Below are 13,219 nucleotides of genomic sequence, written 5' to 3'. Positions count from 1 at the left end.
TGAAATTCCATGGCCTCCATTATGCAGGTGGTTATTATGCTTGAGGATAATGGTCCCTTCCAGTTTTCAAACCTGTGACTCACACTTCTTCACATCGAATCAGGCACTCTGGCTTGCATTATTGCTCATCCCAGCAACAGCAGTCTCCAAAACACTTCCCATCATGCTGTCACTCCTCAAAAGCTCATGTCTGTCTTGCTTACAGTCCTTTACTTTACAATTTCTCCCACACTAGGAACAATCTGGAACACTGTCACCCTGGATGCTCAAAGTCTCCCTAAGCCTTTCTCCCAGGGTTTCTTCAATTTTTGTTGGTTTTTAATCTCAGGAGGCAGGTAAGCATGAAGGTTGGTAATGTCTAGAATACAACAATCTTGTAAGAAACAACATCTGAATCCATTCTTCAAGTTGTTAACACAAGAAGTTAAATAAATAAGCCAAAGAACAGGATCAATAAAGGACAAACTCATCTCATGTTTTGATGTCAGGAAAACAGGGATGACTTTTTTGGGAGGGTGATTTAAGTGGAAAGTATAAGACTTTCAACCAGTTTCTGAAGGCAATGCTAAAACCAAAATTGAATTTCTCTAGTATTATGTGCATGAAATCACATTTGACACAGTCACAAAGTTTTCGCAGCATCTAAAGAAAACTGGGACAGACACCATCCACACAACGAACTGAACTGAGAATTTAACTACAATCCTGAGATAACTAGTTCAATTGATAGCCAGGTGACAATAATTTTGACAATTATTTTTAGGTGAGATTAGGAAAGAAAGCTCTTCAGGGGTGACATTTTGGGGATTAAAGCATGATACAAGCTTTGTTTTCTATCCAAGTAAACACCAGTATACAGCTTTTCTGGGCAGTTCAAATAAAACCTTATAGAAATGAATAACCTAGCTGCCTTAAGATTTAACATTTTGTGCTTACTGGAGTATTTGGAATTCATCCTAATGTGAAGATCCTGGGCTATGTGTGCTTCCATTGAAAGAGCAAGTTTAATAAACCATGATTTGGATTGAGTCAGAAGCTGGGCACAGTTCTCCCACTTCTCTCAAAAGAAAAATGACCTTCCTCGTGGGAAGTAGTCTGGAGCCAGTCTAGCCTTCATGACAGAAACTGTTCTTGCACCAGATAATTTTGTTGCAGACCTACCAAGCCAGAAAGGTTTACTTTTGTATTCACATTTAGTTTATGTGAAGTTACAGTGACATTGCTGCTGCCTCTGTACCAGATTTCTCTCTTCCAGAGAGAGAGAAAGAGAGAGGTTTCAGAGTAGCAGCCGTGTTAGTCTGTATTCGCAAAAAGAAAAGGAGTACTTGTGGCACCTTAGAGACTAACCAATTTATTTGAGCATAAGTGAACTGTAGCTCACGAAAGCTTATGCTCAAATAAATTGGTTAGTCTCTAAGGTGCCACAAGTACTCCTTTTCTTTTAGAGATAGAGACAGTTTACCAAGTAGCAGATATAACTCTTTAGAGAAGCTGATTAGCTGACCTACAAAAAGAAAAAGGCAAACACCTTTGTACATCATACTGGAATCTGTAACTGCAGATCAGAGGCAGAGGATCATTTAAAAATCCTGCAAAAATGAAACTTCCAGAAGAGAAGATACTATTTGCTGATCCTGCATAAAACCTTCCCCCTTTGCATATTATTTGGCCTATACAAACAGCTACATAAAAATGTTTTGAAAGGCAAGAGCAGCAAACAATTTGAAACTGGAGGGAATCAAACCAGTAACAAATCTGAGTTAACCGACTATCCAGGCGGCTCTGATTAATAACCAAATTTAACTGTGAAACTGCTTTAGCGGCATTATCTATTTGATAGTTCTTTGACAATGACCAATCTTATTCACAATAAGAAATTGTATCTATTCAGCTAAGAAGTTTTCTTAGCATCCTTAGGAAAATTATTTGCCCTGTCTACATTCCAGGTAGGAAATTGTTGAGCTCAAATAGCTTCTAGCTCTTTACAACTAGCAGTGGATTAAGGCTTGTAATTACTATATTGTAACTGAGTTTTCCTGAATCTAAAATCAGACCTGTGCCTCTTCCGGCAATATAAATCCCTATATGGTTTGGGACCCATGTATTTTTGAGTGTATTTCTCTGTTTGCTGTATATCCCTGGAGCGCTCAAGTTTGCAGTCTCTAGATTGCCCTTGTCTAGAATTTTCTTTCCTCATTGGTCCAACAGGACCTGAGCAGGATGATGGATAGGGTCTGTTGCAAGGCCTGTTCAGCTAGCATTCTGCCTGGAAGTAGAGATGAGAGCAAGTGAGTGTGGGCTTTTTGCTTAGAAAATTTCCTCAGTAACAGTGTCATTTCGTAAGGTATGCATTTTTATATTATTGCCATTACCTACACAAACACATTGTGATTTGTAAAATACATGCTTCACTGCCTCCTCAAATGAAGCAAGTAGAAACTGCCTGGATCCAGTACATTCTCTTCTGTTTCCAAAAACTAAATTCATATACCACAACTTCTACTACAGGAAGTTGGTAGGCTTCAACTTTAGGTCATTTATATAGGGCAGAGGTTCCCGAAGTTTTTATTTGTTGTGTCCACCACGTGGAGACCCACATCCCATGTGCCCCGCCCCCCCCCCCCCTTTCATCAAGCAGAAATAGCACCTCTGTAGATGCCTGGAATCCGGAAGCCCACCTCCCAGCCAGACCACCCTGTCACTCCATGGGCCAGGGCACACCCAAGGCAGGTGGCCCCAGCAAGAGAGACAGCCAGGCCACACCTCCCCATTTCCCCACCCATGGGAACCTCAGACACCATCAGGCTCCTCCAGCGGCAGCATGTGCGTACTGGTGGGTATGCAAGACCCTGTGTGAGCAGGGAGGAACTACCTCCCAACATGGCACACACACACCAGCCTCCAAGAAGGTGAGCAAGCTGGAATGCCTCCCCTCGAGCCCCCCCCCCCCCCACACACACACACACACACTCCCCATGCAGGGAGAGGTCATTCCCCCCACCCTGCTCCTTGCCCCTCCCTTCTCCCTGCTTCTCCAGCCCAGCAGCAGTGGCAGGAACTGGAGCAGGAGACCAAGTCAGCAAGAGAACTCTCAGCAACTAGTCAGGTCCTCACATTCCCCCGACAATCCTGTTGTACCTCCCCACCCCCACCTCCCGCCCAGAGGGCACACTCTCCAGTTTGAAAACCAGTGATGTATGGTGTAATACTAAGCCTTTCTCCTATACTAGTACCTGGCAGCTGTGCTGGTGTTCATTTCCCATTCAATCACACATGATTTCCTCACAGAGCTACTCCAAACTCCACTACTAGTTCAAGTACTTACAGCCAACTGAAGTGATGGGAACTGACTGGGTTTAGTTAAGGTCTTACTCTGATAAATGGATGGACCTGTGCAAATGGGTTGGGACCATGTTTTCTAAAGAGCAACCTATCCACACATGGTCCCAAACTTAAGGAGAACCTTTCAGCTTCTGTTTGCTGGAGTATGAATGACAAGAGTAGGTAACCAAGTGCAGACCCTTAGCTGAGAGCCCTGGACTCTGTGGTCTGGACAGATAGAAGGTTGCATCTAGAAATGTTCCCAGAACTACATTAGGAAGTTTCTCAGAAGGTAGATTACTGTCTGCAATGTGATTCCAAAAAGAGGCACATCGAGTGTGGTTTTCCATCAACCCTTATGAAGATGATAATCTCTAGGTTTGGCCCTATGCCTGGTAATTAAGAACTGCAAAATTCTAAGGTTGACACAAATTAATCCCTGTATTGAGAATGCACAGCTGAGAGGAAATGAAAGAGGAGCTGACCCAGATACAGGCCTGGTAATATGTACAGCACTAAAGACATTCACTGACTCGCTGATAACAGAGAAATCTAACGCACCAACAGTGGTGAAAGCCACATTGTGCCAAACAATCAGGGTCAACATGAACACTTCTTATGCTGCCAATGGCACAAAAGTGCTTGCAGGAGCACTGCTCATCAGCGATATGCTGCCAGAACACCAACATGGGATTCCATCAAAATTTGCTTTGTCAGCTAGCAACAAAGGTGCTCACTGGTAGTGAGCTGGGTGGTCAGTTGTGGATATGAGTGATCTTTGCTTCATAAGGTGGACAGACCTCCAACAGCTCTCATGAGAGGCCGGGTCAAGGTACAGCTGATGCAAAAAGAGCAGAGCAGAGCTCCAGGTTACCTCCAGCTCTTCAGGTCAGTCTGTCCCTGGCAGGCAGATAACTGTGGAGAAAGAGGTAGCCTGCAGCAGCCACAGAACTAGTACAGCAGGAGTTTGGCCTCACCTCCTCTCTTCCTTCTGCACATGCACTGCTGGAGTTGCCAGTGAGGGGCTGGGCAGTGAGGGCTACATGCTACATTCCCCATTAGCTCTTCCTGGCTGTGATGGGGAATGTACAAAGGAAGAGCTCCCTTTTCAGCAGCTGCCATAGCATTGGCAAGCATACCCATAGTGGGGCAGATGCCTGCTCAGTCCCAGAGGGCTGAAAATTTTAACAAAGAGTGACAGCCTAAGCATTTCTGAGTAGGCCTAAAACTATTTTTGCTGCTCCTCCCATTCCGCAGCGTAATCAAGACCTTTCCACCATCACACAAAGACACCCAGGGCCAGCTTAAGAATTTTACAAAGAATCAAACGCCCAAACTTAGCTGCCTCATTTAACAAGGATGTATATGTGAAGAGGGATCTTTAGATTTCCTCTGACACACCCCCCAACTCTAGTCTCCGCCTGCTGAAGGGGAGTCCAAAAAGTTTTTCCTCTCCACTCTGCCAGTTGTTTATACATCAAAGTTTTCAAAACTGTCTTTGCAAGCCAGAGTGAAAGACGCACATTTTTGTTTAAACAAAAGCAGATATTCTCATTAATTAAACTTATGGTATGTCTATAGAACGACTGGGAGATGTCTCTACTCAAGACAGCAGGTTAAAAATAGCAATATGGCCAGAGAGGCACAAGGGGCTGCATGGTCTAGCCACACAAATCTAATCCCACCCAACCCCCTGTGAATGTACTCAGGTGGCTAGTTTGAGCCGCCACTCAGGTAGCTGCAGCCATGTTACAATCTTTAACACGCTATCTTAGGCGGAGTTACAGCATATATGTCTACCCAATCTGGGAATCACAGCTTCCAGCTGCTTTGTAGACATACTCCTAAAGGTTGGCTTTGTCAACAAGAGGCTTGTGTGAGACTCCCTCCAGCTAATGACTACTGGTAGCAATGTGTTATAAGCCAATACCACAACAGAGGATAGTAATGTAATGTACCAGCTCTCAAGATGATAAACCTCTAGAATATTGGGGGGGGGGGGGCGGCGAACCCACCTCTCTGCAAAGGAACCATTAGAGAAGACTGAGAGAATGCCAGTTCACTATGATTACACAGCAGTGAGCAGAGAAACAAAGGGCAATAACCTCACACTCAAACTGCTTAACTCCCACAAATTTGAATCTGTGTACTATTTGCAGAATTTCCAGTGAAGTAACATCTGTCAAGCAGGCAACAGGTCCTTCCAGAAAGAGAGAATACATTTTTATAAAAATATTTGCAGAAGTTGAAGACAAAAGAAGAGTTCCTATTCCAACTTTGCTTTGAATTTGTATGTATGCACTCACACACAATATGTAAGTAGCGGTGAGACCTATGTGTAGAGCTCTTCAGAATTCTGAAATGCATAATGTCCTGCAAAATTCAGTCAAATACGGCTGCCTGGTCCATTACACCATCCAGTCAGGTGCACTGAGTTGGTAGCCAGAAGACTATGAGCTTAAGGGCTTGTCTACACTGACACTTTATAGTGCTGCAACTTTCTCGCTGCAAGTTTCAGCGTTGTAACGCGCCAGTATAGAAAGTGCACCAGCGCTGGTAGCTATGCCCCTTGTGGAGGTGGTGGCGGTTTTTTTTGTTTGTTTGTTTGTTTTAAGAGCACTGGGAAAGCTCTCTCCCAGCACTGTGCCGCAACTACACAAACCACGTTAAAGCGCTTTAACATTGCCACTGAAGACGTGCCCTAAGTCTCACATCTATTGATTTCTGTTGTATTGTCACACACTTCACAGCCCTTATTGAACAAGACTAAGAACATATACTAAAAACCAGGCAAATATATTTCCCTGGTTTTACAAATAAATTACAGAGGTTGCACAAGGTCAAAACTGGCAGAGTTGGGAATAGAGATTTAAATTCTAATACAGCTAATCCAAGTCTTATCCACTCAGCCGCACTGCCTCTAAATAATGCCAGACCTATGAACTTGGCTATCCTGCCTTTGAAGCCACTCTAATCCTCAAGACTGCACTCCTCTCCAAACAGTCAGCTACTCATGGCACAAACATGGGTTGCCATTCCCAGGAGATTACACAAGTCTTTATATAGTCCCTCACCTTTCTTACACTCTCTGAACAACAATGAACTACCACTGCTGACATTTAAATCATCCAGTTCTGGGCCTCATGCTTTGAGAGAGATGTGGAGAAATTGGAGAAAGCCCAGAGGATAGCTACAAAAATGATAAATTAGAAAACCTGACCTATGAGGAAAGGTTAAAAAACTGGACATATTTATTTTTGAGGAAAGAAGACTGAGTGGGGCCTGGTAACAGACTTCAAATATGTTAAAAGCTGTCATAGAGAGTAAAGTGATCACCTGTTCTCCATGTCCACTGGAGGTACAGAAAGTAGTAATTGGCTCAATCTGCAGAAAGGGAGATTTAGGTTAGATATTAGGAAAAACTTTCTAACTATAACAGACTTCCAAGGGAGGTTGTGGAATCCCCATCACTAAGTTTTTAAGAACAGGTTGGACAAACACCTGTGAGGGATGGTCTCTCTAAGTGTATTTTCTCCTACCTCTGTGCAGGGGACTGGACTGGACGGCTTCTCAAGGTCCCTTCCGCACTACATTTCTAAGATCATTGGGCATATGTGTAAAAAACCCACTGAAACAAACAGGGGAGCTGACACCTCCCCAGGTTTGTTTCAGCATATCTGCAAAAGCAAGCACGCATCAGTTAACTCTGACTATGAGTCAAGCACATCTACAAAAGCATTATGGCTAAAGACCTACTTTTCTTCTTTTAAATCAGAAGAGATTCTGGAGAACAAAAGGGCAGCATCCAAAGAAAGGGCAGCAAGTCAGAGACTTGGTTCAACATGGCCCAATATGAGCCTCGGCTTTAGTGTAAATACAATGAGGTCTTGACCAGTTTTATACTCTGATAGCAATGACACAGATAACTACACGCTAAAATGAATAATATTTCAAACAACCTATTCTAGAGCGTCATAGTCCCTTTTGTCACACACACAGGCATTATGGCTCACCAACTACAGTGAGCCTCATTTAAAAGACATCTACCTTCAAGGAACAATGCTTCCATTACACTCAAAAACTAAGCTGCAATGTATCATCGTCACACTTTATATATTACACCCTCTTTTTCAGGCAACAGACTCATAAAAAGGACAGTCACAATAGGAGCTCATAGATTCCAGGGCCAGAAGGAACCATCGTGATTATCTAGCCTCCTGTATAACTAGGACATAGAACTTCCCCATATCTTTTAGAAAAACTTCCAATCTTGATTTAAAATTTGTCAGTAACAAAGAATCTACCATAATCCTTGCTAAATTGTGCCAATCGTTAATTACTCTCACTGTTAAAAATGTACACCTTATTTCCAATCTGAATTTGTCTAGCTTCAACTTCCAGCCATTGGATAGTGCTATACCTTTTTCCTGCTAGCTTGAAGAGACCACTATTAAATATTTCTTCCTGGAGTAGGTACTTATAGACTAATCAAGCCACGCTTTAAACTTCTCTTTGTTAAACTAAATAGATTGAGCGTCTGTTGGACTTCCCCCAAGACCTCTTCCATTTGGTTCCCAAGAACTCAGTTTGCCTCCAGTCTCATCATTCAGATTCCTTTATCTGGCTTATGGCAAAGCTATGTTAAGTTGCTCAGACTCAACCATAAGAGTTGAGTATAGGGCATAACATATCTAAAGTTACACAGAAAACCTTTTCCTTTATAGAAATTTACACATTACATTGCATTTACTATGCATTGCATCACATGTTCTGGGATTGACTTGGTTACTTTGTAAGAACCGATCCCTGTACAGCATGTTCTGTCCACGTACTGGCCATGTATGACTTACCCTTTACATCATCTTACGTTCCAGGCTTATCTTGTCCATTGTAAATGGTTCCTTGGGTGTTCCCCCTTATCTTAGCTAGTACAGACTCTCTCTCTTAGCTTCCTGGCCCCCTTACCTATCAGTTACACAGACATTTTGCTTCCAGTCAGCTGATCCATTTACCTCCCTTATTTCTGTCTCCCAAGAAATGAAGTCTTACCCATGTCTAACTACTCACGGTAAGCCAGGCCTACAGCTCCTTGAGTCTATCATGATAAGACATGTTTTCTAATCATTATCATGGCTCTTCTCTGAACCCTCTCCAATTTATCAACATCTTTCTCGAATTGTGGGCACCAGAACTGGACATAGTACACGAGCAGCAGTCACACCAGTGCTGAATGCAGAGGTGAAAAGAAAACCTCTCTACTCCTGCAAGATTCACCGGCCTATGTATCCAAGGATCTTATCAGCCCTTTTGGCCACAGCATTGCACTAAGAGCTCATGCTCAGCTGATTATTCACCATGATCCCCAAATCTTTTTCAGAGTCACTGCTTCCCAAGATAGTCTCCCATGCTGCAACTATAGCTTACATTCTTTGCTCGTAGATGTATTCATTTACATTAAGTTGTATTAAAAACGCATATTGTTTGCTTGCACCAATTTTACCAAGTGATCCACATCACTTTGTATCTGTGACCTGCCCTCTTCATTATTTAACATTCCCCCAATTTGTGTGTCATCTGCAAACTTTATCAATGATGATTTTGTGCTTTCTTCCAAGTCATTGATAAAAATGTTAAATAGCACAATCCAAAAATAGATCCCTGAGGGAGCCCACTAGAAACACCCCCATTTGCTGGTGATTCCCCATTTGCAATTACAATTTTGAGACCTATCAGTTAACCAGTTTTCAATCCATTTAATGTGTGCGCCACGTTAATTTTATATCTTTCTAGTTTTTTAAAATCAAAATGTCATGTGGTACCAAGTCATATGCCTTACAGAAGTAGATTACATCAACACTATTATCTTAATCAACCAAACTTGTAATCTAATCAAATACAGATAATCAGGTTAGTTTGACAGGATCTATTTCTCATAAACACATGTTGATTGGCGTTAATTATATTACAGTCTTTTAATTCTTTATGAAATCAAGTCCTGTACTGGCACTCCATTATCCTCCACAGGACTGATGTCACACTGACAGGCCTACAATTATCCAGGTTATCCCATTTATCATTTTTAAATATTGGCACACCATTAACTTTCTTCTGGAACTCAAATCCCCCCGTGAGCTCCTCAGCCAGCTCATTTAAAACTCTTGTATGGAAGTTATCTGGACCTGCTGATTTAGAAATGTCTAACTTTAATAGCCTCTATTTAACATCCTTCTGAGATACTCTAGGCTCAAGGGTGTCATTGACAGAGGGAAAAAAAAATCAAATAGAACATTGTGATGTGAAAACATTTTTATCTCATTACTTCTGGCTTTTGTATCATGTATTACAATATTTGTCTTTACTGCAGTGAGTTACTACTCTTTGTGGAACAATGTACAATTTTAATAACATTTTTCCTACAATGTGGGTCTACAAAAATGTTCAAAAACTACATTAGTAGGAAAATGTTATAAGACACATTAAGATTCTAATTGTGAACATGGTAAAACAGTTATTTAACCCAAAGTTGAAGATACCAGGGGAAAAAAGGTAAGTTTTTCACTTTCAATACTGTACTTACTGGGCATATTCTGCTAGAGGTAACTTAAACACATCAAAAACTTCTTTGTTCTTCATTAGGTAGACTGAACGCAAGTAGGATACAAAACACTGAAAGGAGAAGAAAAGTGTTTTAAAACAGAAAAGAAAAATGCTCTCATTCAATTAATTGTATATTAACATTATACCATTTGGCTAACCAGAAAAAAGTTGAGAATTCTAATACTGGTTTTGTCTAAGAACTTATTTATCCACACAGTTTCAACAAAAGAATCATATTATAAGAAGATCTAGTTCTTAATATTTCAGTACTTCATTCAGAGCAGCCTAATTGGCTCATTATGCTAATGGTGTGTAGCTGTAGCTTTGCTAGTCACAAAATACGCTTGTGAGAGCAGCTAGAAAGAGGAGACTATTTCATGTATTACTCAAAAGCTGGGAGAAAAAAAAATATGAAGTTACTGGACTAGAATATCTCAGTTAAACCAATGTAAAGATCTCCAGCAGTGACACAGTATGTAGCACAGTAACTTGGATTTTTTTTTTTTTTTTTTTTTTTTGGTATTTTTCCTCTTCTTTCCTACCATCTCAAACTTTTAGTCTGTCCACTTATTTCATATTGCTTCCCACCCTCTACCTTATTACGTACGCTTCCCTCATTTGCCAAAATCATCTCTCCTTTACTTCTTACAATTTAAGCTCTTTGCTCCATCCTTGGAAACCATTTTTAACAACTAGTAGAATTTGTTTTATGAGAGGTTTTTTCCTTCCCTGTAACTCCTCTGTTGAAACAACCTTGGCTGCAGATTCTGCTTACAGCTTTGTTCTATCAAGATTGCAATCAAAAACCAGAAAAATCACTGCTATAACACTGGGTAGCCTGCATTGACAAAGCAGTAAAACAATTGATAACTCATGTGTGTCATTCAGTAAATCATTGTTTATACCAGTGTAACCATTCTGTAATTTTTGTTTTGGGGCATCACTTGAAAAATTACATGACTGTCTCTTCTTTGTTAATTCATCCATGGAATTCTGAGGTTGCCTCCTGTTGTCTGAGACACAATAAAGCAGACTTGACTTCTTTTTTTCCCCCCAATGAAAAAAAAAAAACTTTAAATCTATTCATAAATAACTCAAAACTCAATATATACACTTGCTGACAAATTGACTTAATTTCATCTCCACAGAAATTTTGATGTTAATATGGTAATTTCTCTCCTGTTTTGCAGTATTAGTAGAATTTAATCTTTTAGTTTTGCTTGTACATGTACAAGGATTCAACGTAGAAAAGGAAAGGCTGATCTGATCTTCATTAAATGGTAGTTTGTAACATGAGCCAAAATATAATATAATAATTTGAGTATCATTCTAGATCGGGGAGGACAAAATACAGCCCATGGGCCAGATTCAGCCCGACTAACATTTCTGTCCGGCCTCCTCTGCTCCCTCGCAATCTCCAAGTTCGGGCTGCCAGAAGTCCCGCAGCGCAGCGGAGCGCTCAGGCAGGCTGCCTGCGTGTTGTGGCCCCACACCACTCCCGGAAGCGGCCAGCTGCTGCTGGCACGTCTCTGCGCACCCCTGGCAGGGGGAGGTGGCTCTGGGCACTGCCCCTTCCCCCAGCACTGTCTTCACAGCTCCATTGGCCATAAACTGGCCAATGGGAGCTGCGGGGGCAGTGCTTGCAGGCACAGGCAGCCCATGGAGACCCGCTACCCCCTTGCCCCCAAGTGGCGCACAGAAACATGCCAGCAGCAGCCGGCCACAGCCGCTTCTGGGAGCAGCATGGGGCCACAGCATGCAGGCAGCCTGCCTGAGTCCTGCTACAATGCCAGCCGGGAGCCACCTGTTAAAAACGCCTCCCAGCCAGAGCCTGTACTTCGCACCCCCTACTGCACCCCAACCCCCTGCCCCAGGTCAGAACCCCCTCTTGCACCCAAACTCCCTCCCAGACCATGCACCCCAATCCCCTGCCCCAGCCAGAGCCCCCTCCTGCACCAAACTCCCTCCCAGAGCCCACACCCCTCACCCTCTCCTGCACCCCAACACTCTGCACCAGTCCAGAGCTCACTCCTGTGCCCCAACTCCCTCCTAGACCCCGCATCCCCTCCATTAATATAGTAGAAACGTGCAGCCCATGACAACTTATCAAAATTTGTGGAGTGGCCCCCCTGCAAAAATTATTGCCCACCCCTGTTCTAGATCTTCCTATTTAAGTGTAGTGGTCCAATAATCCTGTAACCTGTTCTTTGATTTGGGTCCCATTCAGTGCACGTTTTCCTGAGCCTCAAGCCTTGTTCATTCACTATGTGGACAAAGTACACAATCTATTAGGAGCATAAATTGCAAATTCTTATATCATCATATACTGGTGGCAGAAGAGCAGCTAAGTAATTGCAACCCAGAGTCTCTACAGCATGAAAATGCTTGGTGCGGTTACCACTTTGTATTTAACTATTAGTAAGGCTACGATTTTGTCACAGATATTTTTAGTAAAAGTCATGGACAGGTCAAGGGCTTCTTTGAATTTTTGTTTATTGCCTGGGACCTGTCCATGGCTTTTATTAAAAATATCCCTAATAAAATGAGGAGGAAGGAGGGTCCAGCACCCATAGCTACTGGGGCTCTGGGGTCACCCGATGCCCACAGGGGATGGACAGCTGCTGGGGGTCCCTCTCCTCCCCATTCCCCAAACGGGCTGGGCAGCTACTGGGAGCTCCGGGGTCCCCCTTCTGCCCAGTATCTGGGAGCTGCGGGGGTGGCGGGGCAAGCCTGTCGCTGACAGCTTGGGGCTGAAGCGGAAAATGTCATGGAGATCTCTGGAAGTCATGGATTCTGTCTCTTCCATGACCTCCATGATATAACTGTAGCCTCAACTATTGGTGGGTAAATCAAGTGCCATTCTAGTAGCATTATTTCTTAACATTTTTTTAAAGATTATGAGAGAGAAGAGCAGATTCCCCAACTCTTTCACCCTTACTGGCAGAACATTTCTCCACATTGGCCTGTGTGAAGTGTGTGTTTTCATCTGCTTGGTAGAAGTCAAATGTAAAGGGGAAAAAAGGGACTTGTGCCCATTTCTTCATGATTCATAGACTTTAAGGCCAGAAGAGATCATCATGACCATCCAGTTTGGTCTCCTGCACATCTTAGGCCACAGAACCTCACCAACCCAGTCCTGTAGTAGGCACATAACCTCTGGCTGAGTTACTGAAGTCCTCAAATTCTTATTTCAAGACTTCAAGTTAGAGAGAATCCACTATTTACTCAGTTCAAACCAGCAAGTGAGCCATGCCCCATGCTACAGATGAAGATGAAAAACACCCACTGGCTCTGCCAATCT

General features: G+C 42.7%; 1 protein-coding gene across 1 annotated transcript in view; it reads right to left on the bottom strand.

Moving 5' to 3' along the window:
- DDX10 (DEAD-box helicase 10) overlaps positions 1 to 13,219 on the bottom strand; it is a 336,928-nt gene that overhangs the window by 257,442 nt on the left and 66,267 nt on the right. Inside the window, exon 12 of the mRNA XM_074957670.1 lies at positions 9,899 to 9,987. Within this exon, the coding sequence (XP_074813771.1) occupies positions 9,899 to 9,987 (89 nt within the window). The remainder of the gene's footprint in view (positions 1 to 9,898; positions 9,988 to 13,219) is intronic.

This window comes from Natator depressus, chromosome 1, assembly GCF_965152275.1.
Source record: "Natator depressus isolate rNatDep1 chromosome 1, rNatDep2.hap1, whole genome shotgun sequence".
In the NCBI taxonomy this organism is placed as follows: domain Eukaryota; kingdom Metazoa; phylum Chordata; order Testudines; family Cheloniidae; genus Natator; species Natator depressus.
The sequence above is the reverse complement of the archived record's forward strand: the minus strand, read 5'-3'. Positions and strand labels throughout refer to the sequence as shown.